The sequence below is a fragment of the Lithobates pipiens genome, unplaced genomic scaffold, assembly GCF_037356315.1.
Source record: "Lithobates pipiens isolate NorthernLeopardFrog02 unplaced genomic scaffold, aLitPip1_a1.2 Scaffold_8, whole genome shotgun sequence".
NCBI classification, from domain to species: Eukaryota; Metazoa; Chordata; class Amphibia; order Anura; family Ranidae; genus Lithobates; species Lithobates pipiens.
Genome location: NW_027507903.1, coordinates 45,407,028 through 45,429,083, shown reverse-complemented (window position 1 = coordinate 45,429,083; position 22,056 = coordinate 45,407,028). Strand labels below are relative to the sequence as shown.

The 22,056-nt window shown below is 43.8% G+C and overlaps 1 protein-coding gene across 1 annotated transcript in view; it reads right to left on the bottom strand.

Moving 5' to 3' along the window:
* Window positions 1-9,044: 9,044 nt before the first annotated feature.
* LOC143964141 (aminopeptidase N-like) overlaps window positions 9,045-22,056 on the bottom strand; it is a 133,592-nt gene continuing 120,580 nt past the window's right edge. Inside the window, exons 20-21 of the mRNA XM_077473836.1 lie at window positions 16,798-16,879; window positions 9,045-14,168 (exon numbers count right to left, since the gene is read on the bottom strand). Of these exons, the coding sequence (XP_077329962.1) occupies window positions 14,010-14,168; window positions 16,798-16,879 (241 nt within the window). The 3' untranslated portion in view covers window positions 9,045-14,009. The remainder of the gene's footprint in view (window positions 14,169-16,797; window positions 16,880-22,056) is intronic.

The following is a 22,056-nucleotide window of genomic DNA, read 5'->3' as shown; positions in this document are numbered from 1 at the left end:
CCACTCTTTGCCTTCAAAGCAGCATACATTTTTCTAGGTCCACTTGCACACAGTTTTTGAAGGAACTCGGCAGGTAGGTTGTTTTAAACATCTTGGAGAACTAACCACAGATCTTCTGTGTATGTAGGCTGCCTCAAATCCTTCTGTCTCTTTATGTAATCCCAGACAGAATCCATGATGTTTTGAGATCGGGGCTCTGTGGGAGCCAATCCATCATATCCAGGACTCCTTGTTCTTCTTTACACTGAAGATAGTTTTTAATGACATTGGCTGCATATTGGGGGTCGTTGTCTTGCTGCAGGAAAAAAGTGTGGCCTTTCACACTCTTCCCAGATTGTATGGCATGATGGTCAAGTATCTGCCTGTATTTCTTAGCATTGGGGACACCATTGATCCTGACCAATTCTCCAATTTCATTTGCAGAAAAGCAGCCTCAAACTTGCAAGACCTCCACCATGCTTCACTGTTGCCTGCAGTCACTCATTATTGTACTGCTCTCCAGCCATTTGGCAAACAAACTGCCTCCTGCTACAGCCAAATATTTCAAATTTTCGGTCCAGAGCATCTGCTGCCATTTTTCTGCACCCCAGTTCCTATATTTTCATGCATAGTTCAGTCGCTTAGCCTTGTTTCCATGTCTTATGGGGCACTGTTTCACCCACTGACACCAATGATGGGGCACTATTCCTCCCAACTGACACCAATGATAGGGTACTAATCCTCCCATTGACATCAGTTGCTTGTTAATTTTTTGTCACTGCCCCTAAACACATGGGCGAATGTCGGGAGACAGCAGCAGATTCAAAAAGAAAATGGCCAACATTTGCCTCATGTGTATTTCTTCTGTCAGACATGCATGCTGGAAAACCAGCAGCAGACCCACTCCTGATCAGCGCTAATAGCAGAGAGCCCCGATCGGCATGTTCTGGCGGGGGTCCGTCTCCCCGTCAAAACACAACAGATCACCGGGGGGAGATCGCTGAACTGACCTCACATGGCTCTGACCGGAGCTGTCAGTTTTTTCGTGCAACCCGCTGGCTTGCATGAAAAAAAACTGTAGTGTGTACCTGGCTTAAGCCTGGGGCATTGTTTACTTTCACTGACCACTTATTAAATAATTTTACTCCCACTGGCCACAGTCCTTTACCCCAAAGTCCTAAGAGAGTCAACTGGGCCTTTGTTTTGAAAGCTTGAAGACTATTTAGCTGATAATGCATTAAAGAGATAAGGTCTAATCAGCAGCTTAAAGTCAAATCTACACATTAGCCAGCATTCAATTAACTATCTGCCTAGGCATACAAACTCTCATCACACAAATGAAGATGCAGGTTTGTTTAACAACCTGCCTTTTCTCAAGACAACAGCTATTGTTAGTAGGAATGATCAACCTTCAACAATAAACTTTTCCCTTTCGATATGATTAGGATATGACTGCTGACAACAGCAGGTATCCTTAAAGCTGACCATAGATGGTGTGAATCTCAGCTGGTTCAGCAGGAACCAGCCGAGATACAAACAATGTATGGGAAGGCTGAAAGATCAACTTGGGTACGAGCAGCCTGCTGGATTTTACATGTGATGCCCCCCCACCGGGAGAACACAATGGCTCATTGGGAGGGGTTCTCCTGTCAACACTGTCTGTTGGGGTAATCGAGCTGTGGTTGCAGGAAAGAAATTTGCTCCATCTATGGCCGGCCATAGAGATCAAAATTGTTGTCTGATCCTACCCGGTTTGCCAGGGCCAAGTGTTAAGCCCCATACACACTATTAGATTTTCTGCTGATTTTTGTCTTCAGATTTACCAAAACCATATAATATGAGGTCAAATCTTAGGAGTTTCAATTTGTATGCAATCAGGCTGGCCCTTGCATTACATGGTTTTAGTAAATCTGAAGACAAAAATCAGCAGAAAATCTGATAGTGTGTAAGGGACTTTAAACTATGGCTACCATAAAAGTCCCTTCAGTACATACACTGGGTTACCGTATATACTCGAGTATAGGCCGACCCGAATATAAGCCGAGGCCCCCAATTTACCCCCAAAAAAACTGGCAAACTTATTGACTCGTGTATAAGCCGAGGGTGAGACATGCCTGTCCATCCCTGTGTGTGTGTCCGTCCCTGTGTGTCCGTCCATCCCTGTGTGTCCGTCCATCCCTGTGTGTCCGTCCATCCATCCCTGTGTGTGTGTGTGTCCATCCATCCATCCATCCCTGTGTGTGTGTGTCTCCATCCATCCATCCATCCCTGTGTGTGTGTGTCTCCATCCATCCATCCATCCCTGTGTGTGTGTGTGTCTCCATCCATCCATCCATCCCTGTGTGTGTGTGTATCCATCCATCCCTGTGTGTGTGTGTGTCTCCATCCGTGTGTGTGTGTGTGTGTGTGTGTGTGTGTGTGTGTGTGTGTGTCCAGCCTACCTGTGTCCCGAGCCTTTGTCCCGAGCCTCCGTCCCGTGCCTTGCCTCCTTGCCTCCGTCCCGTGCCGTGCCTTGCCTCCGTCCCGTGTCGTGCCTTGCCTTGCCTTGCCTCCGTCCCGTCCCGTCCCGTGCCGTGCCTTGCCTTGCCTCCGTCCCGTGCCCTCTTCGTCGGCGCCTCGGCGGCCATTGTAAAATTCAAAAGCCGCGCCTCCGCCTTCGCCTGTGATAGGCGGAACACTGAATTTCCCAGCAGCCTGTGTTCCGCCTATCACGGACATCGTATCATCCTCGTCCGTAGTACGAGGATGATACGATGTCCGTGATAGGCGGAACACAGGCTGCTGGGAAATTCAGTGTTCCGCCTATCACAGGCGAAGGCGGAGCCGGAGGCGCGGCTTTTGAATTATAGAATGGCCGCTGTCTGTCTGCTCGACACGCTGATCGAGCGGGCAGACAGCGATGACTCGAGTATAAGCCGAGGGGGAAATATAGAGGCGATAATTGCTAATCACTCCTTAAAATACTTACCTCCTGGTTGTCTTGTTGAACTTGGGCTCCAATTCTTCAATAGCAGAAGCATGCAGCTCACAAATTCTGACATCACTTTGACTTTCTAACCTGTAAGCTTGTTCTGAGGCAGTGACTGAGAAAGTATTATGCCCCATACACGCGGTCGGAAATTCCGACAGAAAAAGTCAGAATGGATTATGTCGGAAAATCCAATCGTGTGTGGGCTCTATCAGACTTTTTCTGTTGGAATTTCCAACTGAAAAAGTTTGAGAGCTGGATCTAAAATTTTCCGACAAAAAATCTGACTTTTTCCAATCGTGTGTAGAAAATTCCGACGCCCAAAGTGCCACGCATGCTCAGAACTTTTTGGAGACGAAAGCTATTGGTTACTGGCCTCTACGTAGTCCCATCATACTTTTTTTAAGTCACCTCGTTCCGAAAGATTGGATTTTCTGACAACTTTGTGTGACCGTGTGTATGCAAGACAATTTTCGGCTAAAATCTGTTGGAAAAAATCCAACGGATTTTGTGGTCGAAATGTCTGACTGTGTGTATGGAGCATTAGGCTTCCTTCACAAGGGCAATCAGGAGCATACAGTAGATTCCAACAGCAGGAATCAGTAGGTTCTTGCGGCTAGGGTCACAGGTGTATGTGAACAGCTGCGCCCACTTAGCCTGTACAAAGCAATTACAGGCTGAGAAGAGCATTGTTATTGGCATGTATCTACACATCTGGCAGCTACCTGCAGTTAAGTATATATTGAATAATTGTTGTGGGCTGTTGGCGCTACCTCAGGCTGGTGTTCAATCCGAACCTGCCTTAACCGTTTATTATCCCTAAAGGCTATGTGTATATATATATCCTTAATCCAACCAAATGTGACTATACACCACTTCTATTAATTACCACATATAAATTCACTGGTTTCAAAAGAGCTGAAAAACAAAAGCCATACCCAAACCACAGAAAATCAAATACTAAATAATATTCACACTATTCTGTGATGGTGAAAAAAATCCCTATATATATGGGAAGTATAACATCTATACTTCCACTGTACGTGTACAATCCTTGTGCTAATTGTTAAATTATTATACTATAAAGGCCCCCAAGCCTTAATAGCTAAATTTATGTGTACCACCAAAACCTAAAAAATGCAACCTTATTCAAAACCAAAAAAATCCTTATAAACAAAAAAAACAAAAAACAAAAAACAGAAAATGTGAAAAAATAAATGTGAACATATACAAAATCATATATATAGTCCAAAGATAGTCTTTCTTCAAGTATTCCCAGAAGTACAATTATTCTGCTTCAAGTGACAGAAAGGTGACTTTTGTGATTATGCCTGTTTACTGGTGACTTCCGTGCTTTTCCCCCTCAAGGGTCCCCACTCACCGAATCCACGCACCCCCTAGGGGGTTACACGCCTGTAATCTGTGTTCCACTTTATTGAGGATCCCACTGCTTGGCTCTGTCTTCAACAGGTCCTCTCCAGGGTTTTTTTAAAAGAGATGGGAGAAAAAACTCCTTTGTCCGCCAGTAGTTCCTCAAAATGAAAAAAATCCACTCATGGTGTAGTATTTTGGTTTACTAAATACTTAAGTTGGGGGGAAGGGGAGCAGGCTACAAAAAAATTTTTTTTTTTACTTAAAAAAAGGGGAATTTTTCTTTATAAGTATGTATATATGGTGGGAGACTGGTAACCACTTAAAACATGCTTTATTGCAGGAAAAATATTACAAAAAATATATAATTAAAAAGCTTTTCCATATGCCACAGAGATTTCTGCACAACACTTTGTACAAAAAAGTCTTTTTAGAATTTCCACAACATTGCAATCTATAACAGTTGCACTGCAAAAAAATTCTTTATCCTTATATATGTATAGCAGTCATACACTTCAGAAGATATAAAAAATCAAAAAATTCAAAAAGACTGGCAATAATAAAAATAGAAATAAAAATAAAAAATAAAAATATAAAAAATATATATAAAAAATTTTTTGTATAAGAAAGCAACAATACAGTCCTACTTTATATACTTATGTATAGCAGCGCTGTACTCCGTCATATGAGGCCTATACCCCTAAGTATACACCCTCCTTCTATGGTTGGGGAGCTCTGATCTCTCTTTAGGGGGTACCGTTTTCCAGGCTCTATAAGGCTACTCATATGCTGAGATTAGTATTGTTTAGCTTTTAGATGTTGGGCATCTTTGCACAAATATAAGCAGAAAAAATGCAAAGGCCACGATGCAAAAACAGCACTCCGGTTTGCGAAAATCCCTCTGAGCGAGCGGCGTGCGTTCCAGCTGCGCTCCAACGGGTCAGGCGCACCGGAAGTGACGTGGTGTGCGTAATGACGCTGTACGCGTTTCGTCATAGACGTCCGCTGCTGAGGACGTCTATGACGAAACGCGTACAGCGTCATTACGCACACCACGTCACTTCCGGTGCGCCTGACCCGTTGGAGCGCAGCTGGAACGCACGCCGCTCGCTCAGAGGGATTTTCGCAAACCGGAGTGCTGTTTTTGCATCGTGGCCTTTGCATTTTTTCTGCTTATATTTGTGCAAAGATGCCCAACATCTAAAAGCTAAACAATACTAATCTCAGCATATGAGTAGCCTTATAGAGCCTGGAAAACGGTACCCCCTAAAGAGAGATCAGAGCTCCCCAACCATAGAAGGAGGGTGTATACTTAGGGGTATAGGCCTCATATGACGGAGTACAGCGCTGCTATACATAAGTATATAAAGTAGGACTGTATTGTTGCTTTCTTATACAAAAAATTTTTTATATATATTTTTTATATTTTTATTTTTTATTTTTATTTCTATTTTTATTATTGCCAGTCTTTTTGAATTTTTTGATTTTTTATATCTTCTGAAGTGTATGACTGCTATACATATATAAGGATAAAGAATTTTTTTGCAGTGCAACTGTTATAGATTGCAATGTTGTGGAAATTCTAAAAAGACTTTTTTGTACAAAGTGTTGTGCAGAAATCTCTGTGGCATATGGAAAAGCTTTTTAATTATATATTTTTTGTAATATTTTTCCTGCAATAAAGCATGTTTTAAGTGGTTACCAGTCTCCCACCATATATACATACTTATAAAGAAAAATTCCCCTTTTTTTAAGTAAAAAAAAAAATTTTTTTGTAGCCTGCTCCCCTTCCCCCCAACTTAAGTATTTAGTAAACCAAAATACTACACCATGAGTGGATTTTTTTCATTTTGAGGAACTACTGGCGGACAAAGGAGTTTTTTCTCCCATCTCTTTTAAAAAAACCCTGGAGAGGACCTGTTGAAGACAGAGCCAAGCAGTGGGATCCTCAATAAAGTGGAACACAGATTACAGGCGTGTAACCCCCTAGGGGGTGCGTGGATTCGGTGAGTGGGGACCCTTGAGGGGGAAAAGCACGGAAGTCACCAGTAAACAGGCATAATCACAAAAGTCACCTTTCTGTCACTTGAAGCAGAATAATTGTACTTCTGGGAATACTTGAAGAAAGACTATCTTTGGACTATATATATGATTTTGTATATGTTCACATTTATTTTTTCACATTTTCTGTTTTTTGTTTTTTGTTTTTTTTTGTTTATAAGGATTTTTTTGGTTTTGAATAAGGTTGCATTTTTTAGGTTTTGGTGGTACACATAAATTTAGCTATTAAGGCTTGGGGGCCTTTATAGTATAATAATTTAACAATTAGCACAAGGATTGTACACGTACAGTGGAAGTATAGATGTTATACTTCCCATATATATAGGGATTTTTTTCACCATCACAGAATAGTGTGAATATTATTTAGTATTTGATTTTCTGTGGTTTGGGTATGGCTTTTGTTTTTCAGCTCTTTTGAAACCAGTGAATTTATATGTGGTAATTAATAGAAGTGGTGTATAGTCACATTTGGTTGGATTAAGGATATATATATACACATAGCCTTTAGGGATAATAAACGGTTAAGGCAGGTTCGGATTGAACACCAGCCTGAGGTAGCGCCAACAGCCCACAACAATTATTCAATTTCCAAACCCAGGTTGTTGAATGCAGCCTTTGGTTTTCAGGGAGGCAGCAACCTCATAAAAACAAATTACAATTTTTTGCGAAATTAACTGTTAAGAGAAAAAGAATCTGGGGGTACATAAACATTTATATATATCACTGTTCGATTGCAGCCTATTCCATAAGCGCGGCTTTTTTTGCATAATAGTTAAGTATATATGTCTGGCCCTGGACACATATGTCTATGTCTAGAGTCGCTCATCTGTTCCCAGCCACAGGTAACTTCTGGATGTGCAGATACATGCAAACAGCGACAGCTCCTCTCAGCCTGTCATTGCTTTGTACAGGCTGAGCGGCTGAAGCTGTTTGCATGCACTTGTGATCCCAGCCGCAAGAATCTGCTGATTCATGTCACATACCCCTAATGTGTGAAGGAGGCCTTAAAATCAGAGTCATATGATATTCTTAGAAGGAGGTCAGCAATGGTAGCCCCTTGTTTTTCTTTCAGTACAAGGTTCTTTTAAACTCCTGCCACCCATGTAACACATATGGGTGCAGACTTTAATGCCCGCACACTATATATATATATATATATATATATACGTGCCAAGGTTTCTGTGCTGAGAATAAACTCACTGCACGCTCCCAGCATAGCGACTGAGCTATCAAAGACAGCTCCCAATCTCTAGTAATGATTCACATGATTGGACAGTCCTACTCACCCCCCAGGCATTAAAAAACCCTGTTAAAGGGATCTAAGCTGGTCGGAAAGGGGTTAACCTCTAGGCACTGACAGTACACAAATATGTGGCCTCTTGGCGGGTGCGCCTTGGCACCGAGTGGCCGCATATTTGTCTACCAATTAGTCGACCCAGAGTGCGTACCATGCAATCAGGAGCTTTCCAATCATGTGATCGCTGTAACAGCCAATCACGGCGGTCACCTATATCATAAACCCCGCCCTGCCTCCCTGCATCTAAAACTTCTTAAAGTGGAAGTAAACTCCCCTATCGTTTTCTGCCAAGGAAGCTGCCATCTTTGCCTCTGTTTAATCTTCAACTGCTATGGTGCTGCACATGTGATTCGTTATGACACCAGCCATTGGATGGTTTGATAGTTTGGCTGAGAGCATAGCCAATGTGCAGTTAGCATTCCCGGCATGCCTTTTTTTTTTTAACTGTTTAAATCCATGGGTTTACTTCCACTTTAAAGGGCCGGGGCAAAGGGGGTTAATATGTGATGCACCTTTTCTGCATTGTGCTCTGGTGAGAACCGGCCTTAGTGCACAATGACTGCTAAAACACCACAATAAAGTAATCATGGGCTTTTTGCTTCTGTTCCATTTATTTTTTTCATTAACCTCCCTAGCGGTGATCCTGTGTCTGGCTCGGGTTGGGATTTTAGTTCCACAAGCAGTAACCCCCGAGCCAGACTCGGGATTGCATCGCTGGATACAGGGAGGACATGGAGAAGTTACTTACCTTGTCCCCTGGATCCAGCGATGTCCTCCACGCTGTGTGATCGAGCCGTCCTCCGCTCGATTCACAGTGCCGAATGCGGCCGAGCTCCGTTCCCTGCGACGTTACGGTGCACGGGAGCGGAGATCGGTGCCAAATTCAAAAAAGTAAAAGTACACAAAACACACACAGTACTGTAATCTTACAGATTACAGTACTGTATAAAAAAATACACACCCCCTTTGTCCCTAGTGGTCTGTGCAGTGCCCTGCATGCACTTTTATATTATAAATACTGTTTTTTTATGGCTGGAATTTGGAGATTGTCCATCGCAACCAGAAAGTGTCCCCTTTTCGGTGTTTTAGGATTTGATTACATTATTGAATAATTTTTATTATTATTTATTATATTATAAACTTCGTCATACCCGGGATGTCTGCTAGACTCTGGTTTGAACAGATTTAAGAGAGTTATTCCTAAGAATTACAGGACTACAATATAAAACGCCAAATTTCCATGCAAAATAATTATACTGCTTTCAGCACCTAAAACCAGAACGAATCATACCGCCAGGGAGGTTAAAATGTACGTGTCATTTATTGCTATAACATCACAAACCCATTAGAAAAACAAATGACAAAATAAAGGTTTCCTATTAAATTTTTATTTTTACAGTCAAGACTATATAACAAAATAACCATTTTCTCAGTGTGTCTTTTTGAAAAGTCTATATTATATTATTTTACATAGAGATTTTAAAATCATTTTTTTTTAGGATCCAATGTATATAACCTTAATATACTTAATGAGGTCTTTGAAGCAAGATGGAACATGAATTGGTCCAAAGTATAGTCAGTGCAGCAAAAGTAGGACTGAAATGGAGGCACCAGCCACTACTTGGCCCTGGGAATTACAGGTCTGATCCCAGTTCAAAATGCTTGTACTGTATATTTCTTTATTCATTATTTGAGGGAACCTCAACATGGAGTGTTTAATAGACAAAGGTGACTTATATGTTAAACCGCCAATTCTCTGAAAAAGCAATCTGCATTTGTATCCCTTTTCAGAGGCATTTGACAGGTGGTGAGGAGGTGATGTCATGTCTCAGGCTGCATATAATGGGCACAGAGGTTGCATATGATGGGCACAATGGCTGCATATGATGGGCACAGTGGCTGCATATGGTGGGCACAGTGGCTGCATATGGTGGGCACAATGGCTGCATATGATGGGCACAGTGGCTGCCAGTGATGGCAGTGAGGCTGCAATTGATGGTTTTTTTTTCAGTGTTTTTCAGTTTGTTTGTGCCCCCCAAAAATTTTGAGCACAAAAAGCCACTGCTCTTCATCACCTGTTTTAATCCCATAATTGCTGCACCAATGCACTGCAACAGCAGGGGATTTGCGGTGTTTTCCAATTTGCTTGAATGGGACACATTTGGTGGGCTCACTGCCTGCTGAATGGGTAAGGAATGATAGTTTTTGAACAACCCCGTCCACTGCCTTTGCAGGTTAAGGGGGCACTAAAAACTGTGCATTTTTAACACCCACCCAACTGCAAGTCTAAATAATCCCTAATGCAATGATGTCTAATTTACATAAAGAATTGCCATTTTTATTATTTTGTTAATAAATTCTGTTTTCATATCTTTATGTATCAGCCAAGCTGTTGTCCTTTGCAACCCATATTGGCTTAATTTATGCACTCAAGTAATGGTTATATGGCATTTTTCAGGACAGATTTCCTGATAGTGATGGTGGTCTTTGCACAAAGGATATTATTTAAAGCAGCTGTAAACTCATTCAAACCAGTTTCATCCCCCCGGAAGGTTTTACCCCCTTAATGACCAGGCCATTTTTTGCGATACAGCACTGCATTACTTTAACTGACAATTGCACGTTTGTGTGATGCTGTACCCGAACAAAATTGATGTTCTTTTTTTCCCACAAATAGAGCTTTCTTTTGGTGGTATTTGATCACCTCTGCGGTTTATTTTTAGCGCTAAAAACAAAAAAAGAGGGGCAATTTTGGAAAAAAAATTTTTTTTACTTTCTGCTATAAAACATATTCAATAAATAATAAAAAAAAAAAAAATCTAATTTCTTCATAAATTTAGGCCGACAGGTATTCTGCAACATATTTTTGGATAAAAAATCCCAATAAGTGTATATTGATTGGTTTGCGCAAAAGTTATCACGTCTACAAACTATGGGATATTTTTATGGGATTTTTTTTTTACTAGTAATAGGGGCAATCAGTGTTTTTTAGCGGGACTTCAACATTGTGGTGGACAAATTGGACATCAAACTGACACTTTTTTGGAACCAGTGACATTATTACAATGATCAGTGCGAAAAATATACACTGTCGCTGTACTGATGCTGGGAGGGCAGGAGTTAACACCAGGGGCGATCAAAGGGTTAAATGTGGGCCTAGTTTGGTGCTTGTTAACTGTGTGGGGGATGGACTGACTGGGGGAACACAGTGATCCATGTTCCTGCTTAGCAGGAACACAGGATTTCTGTGTTCTCCCCTGCCAGAACGATGATCTGCCTTGTTTACATAGGCAGATCGCCATTCTGCCTCTCTGGGAAACGATCGGTGTGTCACGGCGGAAATCGCGTACACCGGACCCGCTGATTGGTTCCCCCTCTGGCTAATCAGCACGCACGCGCCCCCTGCTGTCTATTGCATGAAATTACATACAGGTACGTAGTTTTGTACAATAGAGCCGACCTGCTGCCTTATATCTCTTTAGGTAGTTAAAATTAATTAGTGCAGCCTATAGTCCTGTGTGCTCTGTCTTTATCGCTTATTACCTGCTTGCTTTTGGTGTAATCCTTGTGTTTCTTTTTAATGACGTCACCAGGGCATATGCTGTTAGCTTATGCTGCCAGAAAAAATTGCTGTGTATATGCCGGGGCTGCATCATTTCCTAATGTCGGTGTCAGCCCCAAGATCCCGCGAAACTCCTTCCCCATTGAGAAGCTGGGCAACAGCAGGATCGTCTCCTTTTAGCTGGACACGGTTTCCATAGTAACCGGAAACAAAAACGAGGCTTGGCTTTGGGGAATAATGTGCATGCACGGGATTATGGACACGAAGAAAGAGTGAGGGTGCAAATACATTACTGTTGGCACGCAGAAGACAGGACTTATAATGGCGGCGGCTGCATACAAGCTCGAGTGTTCAGAAAAAGTTTATTAGAGGAAGTAAAAATGTTTTATTTGCATACTGTATATGGTGCAATGATTATAAAGAGCAATATGGAGTTGCATATTACAGATTTGGAGTAAGGTTGTCTGAGTTTGCTACTGCTTTATAGAGTAACTCCACTTTTGTTGAGAAAAAGCATTTCCCTCTGGGTGATTAATGTAAATTGCAAGGATTTTAACAAACTTTGTAGCAGATTCCTACCTTTATTTACTCTGAAGAAATAGCTGTTTGTTTGTCTGTGTACTGAGTGAATCTGTATGGGAGTGGTTTATAATTATTAATCTGCTGCCGCACCTGCAGGCCTCTGAGGAAAGTGACAGTGTCTACATCCCTTTAGACATGATTTTCTTTTGGGAGTATCTCACCAAATATAACATTTTTGTTGCAGAGGATGCCCAAAATCTAACTTGTATCTTGGAGCAGACTTCTGGGAAAATCAGTGAGCCAATCACACAAGCAGGACATGACATATCTGGGGTGTTCTGTACAGCATCTGTGTACAGAACGCCTCCAGGTTGCCATGTTGCATTGTATTTTATAGAAAATGACAGAGCTGCAGATTGAAAGTGAAAGGTCATTTTTAAGAACATTCAGTTACAATATGACTTGTGTAGCAATGGTTTACAGTACATACATTTTTTTTGTTATTTTTTTTATACTCTTTAATTAAAAGCTGCAAAATATTGAAAATGATTTATAAAACCCCACAAGCACATTAAAGCAAGTCTGAGATTTTAGGAATTGTGTTTGCACCTACTTTGAGGTTTATGTAAATGACAGAATTAGCGACCTGAAACTTAACATTCCCAGCAGGCAGGGGGGCAGCTAATGAGAAGGGATGCGTTTGGTAATTTGTTGCTGTAGTCATTCCCTCTTGCATCATGATTACTGTATCTTTCATGTGAATTAGACCCCCTGATTTGCTTATGATATAGATTAATGTCAGTGCAAGCAGGATATTTTTCCATATGAAATAAGCATACTGTTTAAACCCTGAGCGATAAAAAAAATTCCTCGCCATATTTATGTAGAAAGTTTGCAATCAATGTTTCTCAATCACCTTAGAAACCAAGGATAGAAAAGTAAGCTAGCATAAGACTGGATCTTGTATTTGTCCTCGTACAACCACTTTCTTACTTAAAGTGACACTTAAGCCTCATTCCCACCAGCCTCTGTCCGCCGGCTCCGCGGGAGATCTCTCCGTTGATCTCCGCTGAGCCGGCGGATGACAGGTCCCTCTCTGCTCACTGAGTGGGGAGGGGCTTGTCGAGCGCCGCTGGTTTCTATGGAGAGACCGGATGAAAACGGACAGCATGTCCGTTTTCATCTGATCTCACCCGATCCGATCCACCAGCAACTGATCCCGGACGTATGGCCATCCATCTGCTTTTGGCGGATCGGACCGGGTCGGATGTCAGCGGACATGTCACCACTGACATCCGTTGCTCCATAGACCAGCATGGAGTGCCCATTCAGGTCCAACGTCAAAACTGACAGGCGGACCTGAACGGTCCAACAGTGTGAAAGGGGCCTAAAGGTTCATGTTTTAAAAAAAATAAAAATAACAAACATATCATACTTACCTCCACTGTGCAGCTCGTTTTGCATAGAGTGGCCCTGAACATCCTCTTCTGGGGTCCCTCAGCAGCTCTCTCGGCTCCTCCCCACATCAGATAACCCCCTGATAGACGCTCTCTCCTGGGGGGTTACGTTGCGGACGCGCTCCCGAGTCCAGCATTCCGTGTCCATAGGGACTGACTGCAGGACTCAGTCCCGGCCCCCGCCGCTTGCGTCATTGGATTTGATTGACAGCAACGGGAGCCAATGGCTGCGCTGCTATCAATCTATCCAATCAACAGCCGAGAACTCCCTAGCAGAGAGACAGCGCGTCCCTGTGGGACAAGTTTGAGGGTTCAGGTAAGTAAAATGGGGAGGGGCTGGGGGGCCGGTCACTGATAGGTGTTTTTTCACCTTATCGCATAGGATGCATTAAGGTGAAAAATCACGAACCTTTACAACCCCTTTAATTACAGGTATTTATATAGTTCTTTTATCAGCTGTTGCAACACTTTACATTGTACATTCACATGAGTCCCTGCCCTCAAGGAGCTTACAGGTGCCCTACCCCACATACTAAGGCAAACTAGCCTACCAACATGTCTTCAGAGTGTGGGACGAAACCAGAGAACCCAGAGGAAGCCCACACAAGCACAGGGTGAACATGCAAACTCCATGCAGATAGTGTCTTGATTGGGGTTAAGAAACAGGGACCCCAGTGCTGCAAGGCAGAAGTGCTAACCACAAAGCCATTGCAGCTTCATAATCTGTGAAGAGTGGCAAGTAGTCCTTGGAAGAGGCACGTGTGGCTGGTAGACTTGATGTATGCTTGTCTTCTATGACTTTACTACCGTGCCTTCAAACCAATCCTTAACAAGCTTTTTGTTTTCATTTACCCATTTGATGTTTGCTTTGGTCTTCTCTATTGATTGCTCCAGAGCTCGTGTACCTGAGCCAAAACCTACTGCTTCATTATCCCTTTTAAATTGTTCAAGCTGGTGAGAAAGAGAATAATTGTCATTTTTAAGAGGAAATTAAAAGTTTCCAAATGGATTCCTGTACATCTGTATATGATTACTGTACATAGTATTTCATTTTATCAAAGTTTCCCTTTTCTACAAACAACAGTGGTTTCCCAATATAAGTTGAGCATATCCAAAATGTTAGCCAAAATCAACTTAAAGATCAACTCCGGGCAAAAAAAAGTTTTCCCATGCAGTTGAGCTGTGCCTGCACTGCACAGATCAACTGCTCCTTTTGTCTAGGGGTGAGGAGAAAGTTATACTCATCCGTTCCTTCGTTCCATCAGAAAATGAATCTTCCCCAGGCTCCAGAGGTGCGGTATATGGAGCCTGCTCTGGAAGTGATGACATCAGGAACACTCCATAACTAAAGGCCGATGGAGCGTCGGGGGGCTGGACTTGTCTTGTGCTGGGAGGATCGGAGGTTTAGGTAAGTATATCTTGCTTCTCCTCTCCCCTAGACAACAACAAGCTCTTAACCTGTGCACTGCCCCGCTGCATGGAATAATTTTTTTTTTGGCCTGGAGATGGGCTTTAAACTGGTTGTAAACCCTTACAAACCACTTTGACCTACAGGTAAGCCTAGATTGCGGAGGGAAAATGCAGTGGAGGGGTGAGTGTGGGGGGACCGTGCAGTGAAGGGCTGAGTGCGGGGGGACCATTCAGTGAAGGGTTGAGTGCGGGGGGGACCGTGCAGTGAAGGGCTGAGTGCGGGGGGACCATTCAGTGAAGGGGTGAGTGCGGGGGGGACTGTGCAGTGGAGGGGTGAGTGTGGGGGGACCGTGAAGTAAAGGGGTGAGTGCGGGGGGACTGTGCAGTGAAGGGGTGAGTGCGGGGGGACCATTCACTGAAGGGGTGAGTGCGGGGGGGACTGTGCAGTGGAGGGGTGAGTGTGGGGGGACCGTGAAGTAAAGAGGTGAGTGCGGGGGGACTGTGCAGTGAAGAGGTGAGTGCAGGGGGACTGTCCAGTGGAGGAGTGAATGCGGGGGGACCGTGCAGTGGAGGGGTGAGTGCGGTGGGGCCATGCAGTGGAGGGGTGAGTGCGGGAGGAAAATGCAGTGGAGGGGTGAGTGTGGGGGGACCGTGCAGTGAAGGGCTGAGTGGGGGGGGGGGGGCTGTTCAGTGGAGGGGTGAGTTGGGGGGACCGTGCAGTAAAGGGGTGAGTGCGGGGGGACCATGCAGTGAAGGGGTGAGTGCGGGGGGACTGTGCAGTGGAGGGGTGAGTGTGGGGGGACCGTGAAGTAAAGGGGTGAGTGCGGGGGGACTGTGCAGTGAAGAGGTGAGTGCAGGGGGACTGTCCGGTGGAGGAGTGAATGCAGTATATTATAATACTGGAAATGAAGAAGAATTGTACTCATCTATATACAGTATGCATTACTTAGGTCTTTACATGCAGTTTTTTACTTAGGGACTTTCTGTCAACAAGTTCCTGAGAAACATCAGTAAATTATGACGTCTGAGTGCAAGGGGCAAAATGCCAGCCATAGGCGGTTTAAATATTGGCCAGTTCAGCAGGAACCGATTGAGCTACAAACCATGTATGGGCAGGGTGAATGTACCAAGTTGATAGATCAATTGGGTACAACCAATCTGCTGGATTTTTCATTAACATTATTATTTTTCAATATTATTTTCGATTATCACTATATAGCTGCTAGCAATAATCACTGTCTTCTCCCGACAGGGATGGTTTCCCCTACCCTTGCCCGTGCTTGCAGGAAAGATATTTGCTCCGTGTACAACATGCCTCTGTGTTTTCTTTTCTCAGTTTTTAAGAATAAGCCCTGGGAAAACATGACTCTACTTTGCTCCTTGTAAATTCATGTTTTTAAAAGCCTCTACGCATTCTTCTGATTACCTAGTGTTGTAAAAAAATGTATTAATGCATGTTGTCAGATGTCCCCCAGTGTCAGTTTTGCTGTAATACGCTCACGCGAGCGCATTCGCACATACAGACATTGGTGGAAGTCCATTGGTTGCGGAAACCTTCCCGTTGACATGGCAGATCTGTTTGCTCTTTTAGGGATGTTCATTTATGCCTCATCAGGAGACCACCTCATGGCGACTGTATTAATGCTCCAAGCAAGCAAATCTGCATACATGGGAACCATAGCATAACAATACAAAAATCATGGCTCATTGAGCCATGATGGAGTACGGCTCGCATCGTTGGTAGCAGTGGAAATGTGCACACGATCATGTTCATGTAAGTAGTGTTCAAATTGTGAGACACTTTGTGCCTCACAAGACGCTTGCCACATGGCTCTGCACACGTCACTACTGGAATTCTATTTGAATATATACATGTGTGTGATTGGTTCTTTTGAAAGAATACAAGTGTCTAATTGGCTGATTCTGAAGCCACCACCTTCCTTTGTTATTCATGTTTACAGTATAAATAAAAGCAGTAGGGCTTTCTATGGCAGGATTCTGTTAAGCTCAACGTGATACCAGTGTCTGTCTGTTTTACTTGGAGATAAACAAGTACACTTTCCCGGCATTATACTAGAGTTATGAATTGTGCTTATTAGCGCATGGAATTATTTGCTGATAGGAGAAGCTTTAATCAATCCACAACACTAATACTAACTGTAACACCTACCTGCTGCAGGTCAAAATCAGTAGAAAATCTTCTGGAAATTCCTGAAATAAGGTAACCAAAAGAGAATGAAGAGCTTCCAAACCTAGAGAAGAAAGGTAAAAAAATATTAATATTCTTTTTGCTTTGGCAGGTAAAGATATAGACTTGGCGTACACTGAAAACGACTTGTTTTAACTTTCTCATAACAGCTAAGCAGCAAGTGACTTAATTGTTTACTTTGAGAAAGGACTCACCTACCCACAATGCCCACTTATTTACCCATGAACACTGAGTGGCTGAACTGCATGCTGGTTGCCTACAGGGATCTGTGGGTGTGTGTCCAAAGAGCAGCGGCCTGCTCGATGCGGAACACAGTTGAAACCACTGGAGACAGTTTACACCACAGCATGCTGGAGTAGCGGCGTGGTCGGATCAGGAAGGATCCAGAGACACCAGAGCCATTGAGGGTTTCCTGGTCATCTTGTGGAGCGGCACAGTGACGGTGTGGCCGGCAGCAGGATTGAGAAACAAAGGAGCGAAGGCATCCATCTGTCCAGACATGGTGTTGTGAGAGGGCTGTTGCCCAGAAGTTTGTACCGTACTTCACACACTTAAGGCCCATACACACGATCAGACTTTTTGACAACAAACATGCAAATTAGCTGTTTTGGAGCAACATCCGACCGTGTGTACGCTCCATCGGACAAACTTTTTTGGTTTTCATCTGACTTTTATTGGCTGTGCGAACGGACAAACTTTCTGGCAAAACCATAGGACTTTTGTACAAAGTACAAACAGGCATACTCAGAACTAATGCAAAAGATCAGACAACAATACAGAAGTTGACCAAAGGTGGCGGTAAAGAGCAGAAAAACCCCATGATTTGGTGAAAGTTGGCTGAAAAAGTCCTGCTGTGTGTATGCAATACAAGTTCAGGGCCGACGCCCTTTGTACAAAAATCCAAGGGAAAATTTGTACAAAGTCCTATCGTGTGTATGTGCTTTAGACTGATCTTATGGCATTACTGGGTAGTCCCACAGAACAGTTCTTTTCACACTCACATAGGCCTCAAGCCTAAATTCCAGTAACAAGTGACTAATGCTGAGAGTACATTTCCAGGAAAGGAGTTCACAAATATATTGCACGATCAAAGTTACCGTTTTATCCTACTCTACGCTACATTACTGCTTGAAAATCCTGTGGAATACAAATATTGCAGTATAATGGCTAGCTGAAGAAAAGAAGACAAGAGACTATATCCTTACTGTAAGGCCTTGCAGTGTTGCTACTACATACTAAAAACTGCAGGGGGAGTTTTGAGTAATTATACTGCATTATATCATCTTGTCAAATACTGTGTAGGATATTACAGAAGTGTAAATTAACCACTTTCAGACCGGACCATTTTGCTGGTAAATGACCAGAGGTCTTTTTACACTTTGGCACTGCGCTGCTTTAACTGGTAATTGCGCGGTCATGCAATGTTGTACCCAAACAAAATTTGCGTCCTTTTCTTCCCACAAATAGAGCTTTCTTTTGATGGTATTTGATTGCCTCTGCGATTTTTATTTTTTGCGATATAAACGTAAAAAGACCGCAAATTTTGAAAAAAAATGATATTTTCTACTTTTTGTTATTAGAAAAATCCAATAAACTCAATTTTAGTCATACATTTAGGCCAAAATGTATTCAGCCACATGTCTTTGGTAAAAAAAAAGTCAATAATTGTATATTTATTGGTTTGCGCAAAAGTTGTCACATCTACAAACTAAGGTACGTTTTCTGGAATTTACGCAGCTTTTAGTTTACGACTGCCTATCTCATTTCTTGAGGTGCTAAAATGGCAGGGCAGTACAAAACCCCCCCAAATGACCCCATTTTGGAAAGTAGACCCCCTAAGGAAATTGATAAGAGGCATGTTGAGCCCATTGAATATTTTATTTTTTTGCCTCAAGCGATTGAATAATGACAAAAAAAAATATATATTTTTTTTTTTACACAAAGTTGTCACTAAATGATATATTGCTCACACATGCTATGGGCATATGTGAAATGACACCTCAAAATAAATTCTGCTGCTTCTCCTGAGTACGGGGATACCACATATGTGGGACTTTTTGGGAGCCTAGCCGCGTACGGGGCCCCGAAATCCAAGCACCGCCTTCAGGCTTTCTAAGGGCGTAAATTTTTGAGTTCACTTCTCACTACCTATTACAGTTTTGAAGGCCATAAAATGCCAAGATGGCACAAAACCCCCACAAATGACCCCATTTTAGAAAGTAGACACCCCAAGCTATTTGCTGAGAGGCATGTTGAGTTCATGGAATATTTTATATTTTGCCACAAGTTGCGGGAAAATTACAAACTTTTTTTTTTTTTTTTTTTCACAAAGTTGTCACTAAATGATATATTGCTCATGCATGCCATGGGCATATGTGAAATGACACCCCAAAATAAATTCTGCTGCTTCTCCTGAGTACGGGGATACCACATATGTGGGACTTTTTGGGAGCCTAGCCGCGTACGGGGCCCCGAAAACCAAGCACCGCCTTCAGGCTTTCTAAGGGCGTAAATTTTTGAGTTCACTTCTCACTACCTATTACAGTTTTGAAGGCCATAAAATGCCAAGATGGCACAAAACCCCCACAAATGACCCCATTTTAGAAAGTAGACACCCCAAGCTATTTGCTGAGAGGCATGTTGAGTCCATGGAATATTTTATATTTTGCCACAAGTTGCGGGAATATTACAAACTTTTTTTTTTTTTTTTTTCACAAAGTTGTCACTAAATGATATATTGCTCACGCATGCCATGGGCATATGTGAAATGACACCCCAAAATAAATTCTGCTGCTTCTCCTGAGTACGGGGATACCACATATGTGGGACTTTTTGGGAGCCTAGCCGCGTACGGGGCCCCGAAAACCAAGCACCGCCTTCAGGCTTTCTAAGGGCGTTACAGTTTTGAAGGCCATAAAATGCCAAGATGGCACAAACCCCCCCAAATGACCCCATTTTGGAAAGTAGACACCCCTAAATTTAGGGGTACACTAGTGAGACTAGGTAATAAATGGCGGGTGCCCTGAAACTATAAAAAAATAACTAACCAACCAGCGTCACCTGTAACCGTTATATGGTGATCACTGGTGAAAGGGTTAACTAGGGGGCAATCAGGGGGCTTTATGCGGTAGTATATGGGGGTCCCTGGCGCTATAAAAAGCTGCGGCGAACCTAAATACCTACCTGCCTAACTAGCGTCACCTGTGACACTAATACAGCGATCAGAAAAACGATCGCTTTTTAGGCTGGGTTCACACTGGAGCGATGCGGGAACGCCACGAATCCGCGGCGGGTTCCCGCATCGCATGCCTCCCGGCGGCAGTTCACACTGCCCTATGCGAACTGCTGGGAGTGTCAGTGAAATGTTAATGACACCCCCAGATCAGTTCGCATATCGCAGTGCGATCTGCAAACTTGGATCGCATGGTGTGAACACCCATGCGATCCGATTCTGCTGCGGACCAAAAAAAGGGTCCCGTGCGAGTTTGCGGCGGGTGCGGCGGGTGCGACACGAATTCAGCCATACTATCTGTATAGCTGAACTCGAATCGCACAGAGATCGGATGTGATTTGCACTGCAGTGCGGTGCGAATCACATTCGTTCTCATAAACCGCTGTAATGTGAACCCAGCCTTAGTGACACTGGCGACGGGGGGTGATCACGGGGTTAAACCTTTATTGGGGGGGTTAGGGGGGTACCTTAGAACTAAAGGGGGCTAACCCTAACTGCCCTAACAGTTATTACAGTCACAAATGACACCCGCCGGGTGATCAGGGGGTTAAACCTTTATTAGGTAATAAATGGCGGGTGCCCTGAAACTATAAAAAAATAACTAACCAACCAGCGTCACCTGTAACAGTTATATGGTGATCACTGGTGAAAGGGTTAACTAGGGGGCAATCAGGGGGCTTTATGCGGTAGTATATGGGGGTCCCTGGCGCTATAAAAAGCTGCGGCGAACCTAAATACCTACCTGCCTAACTAGCGTCACCTGTGACACTAATACGGCGATCAGAAAAATGATCGCTTATTAAGCTGGGTTCACACTGGAGCGATGCGGGAACGCCACGAATCCGCGGCAGGTTCCCGCATCGCATGCCTCCCGGCGGCAGTTCACACTGCCCTATGCGAACTGCTGGGAGTGTCAGTGAAATGTTAATGACACCCCCAGATCAGTTCGCATATCGCAGTGCGATCTGCAAACTCGGATCGCATGGTGTGAACACCCATGCGATCCGATTCTGCTGCGGGCCAAAAAAAGGGTCCCGTGCAAATTTGCGGCGGGTGCGGCGGGTGCGGCGAATGGCTGAACTCGAATCGCACAGAGATCGGATGTGATTTGCACTGCAGTGCGGTGCGAATCACATTCGTTCTCATAAACCGCTGCACTGTGAACCCAGCCTTAGTGACACTGGCGACGGGGGGTGATCACGGGGTTAAACCTTTATTGGGGGGGTTAGGGGGGTACCTTAGAACTAAAGGGGGCTAATCCTAACTGCCCTAACAGTTATTACAGTCACAAATGACACCCGCCGGGTGATCAGGGGGTTAAACCTTTATTAGGTAATAAATGGCGGGTGCCCTGAAACTATAAAAAAATAACTAACCAACCAGCGTCACCTGTAACAGTTATATGGTGATCACTGGTGAAAGGGTTAACTAGGGGGCAATCAGGGGGCTTTATGCGGTAGTATATGGGGGTCCCTGGCGCTATAAAAAGCTGCGGCAAACCTAAATACCTACCTGCCTAACTAGCGTCACCTGTGACACTAATACGCCGATCAGAAAAATGATCGCTTATTAGGCTGGGTTCACACTGGAGCGATGTGAGAACGCCACGAATCCGCGGCGGGTTCCCGCATCGCATGCCTCCCGGCGGCAGTTCACACTGCCCTATGCGAACTGCTGGGAGTGTCAGTGAAATGTTAATGACACCCCCAGATCAGTTCGCATATCGCAGTGCGATCTGCAAACTCGGATCGCATGGTGTGAACACCCATGCGATCCGATTCTGCTGCGGGCCAAAAAAAGGGTCCCGTGCGAATTTGCGGCGGGTGCGGCGAATGGCTGAACTCGAATCGCACAGAGATCGGATGTGATTTGCACTGCAGTGCGGTGCGAATCACATTCGTTCTCATAAACCGCTGCAATGTGAACCCAGCCTTAGTGACACTGGCGACGGGGGGTGATCACGGGGTTAAACCTTTATTGGGGGGGTT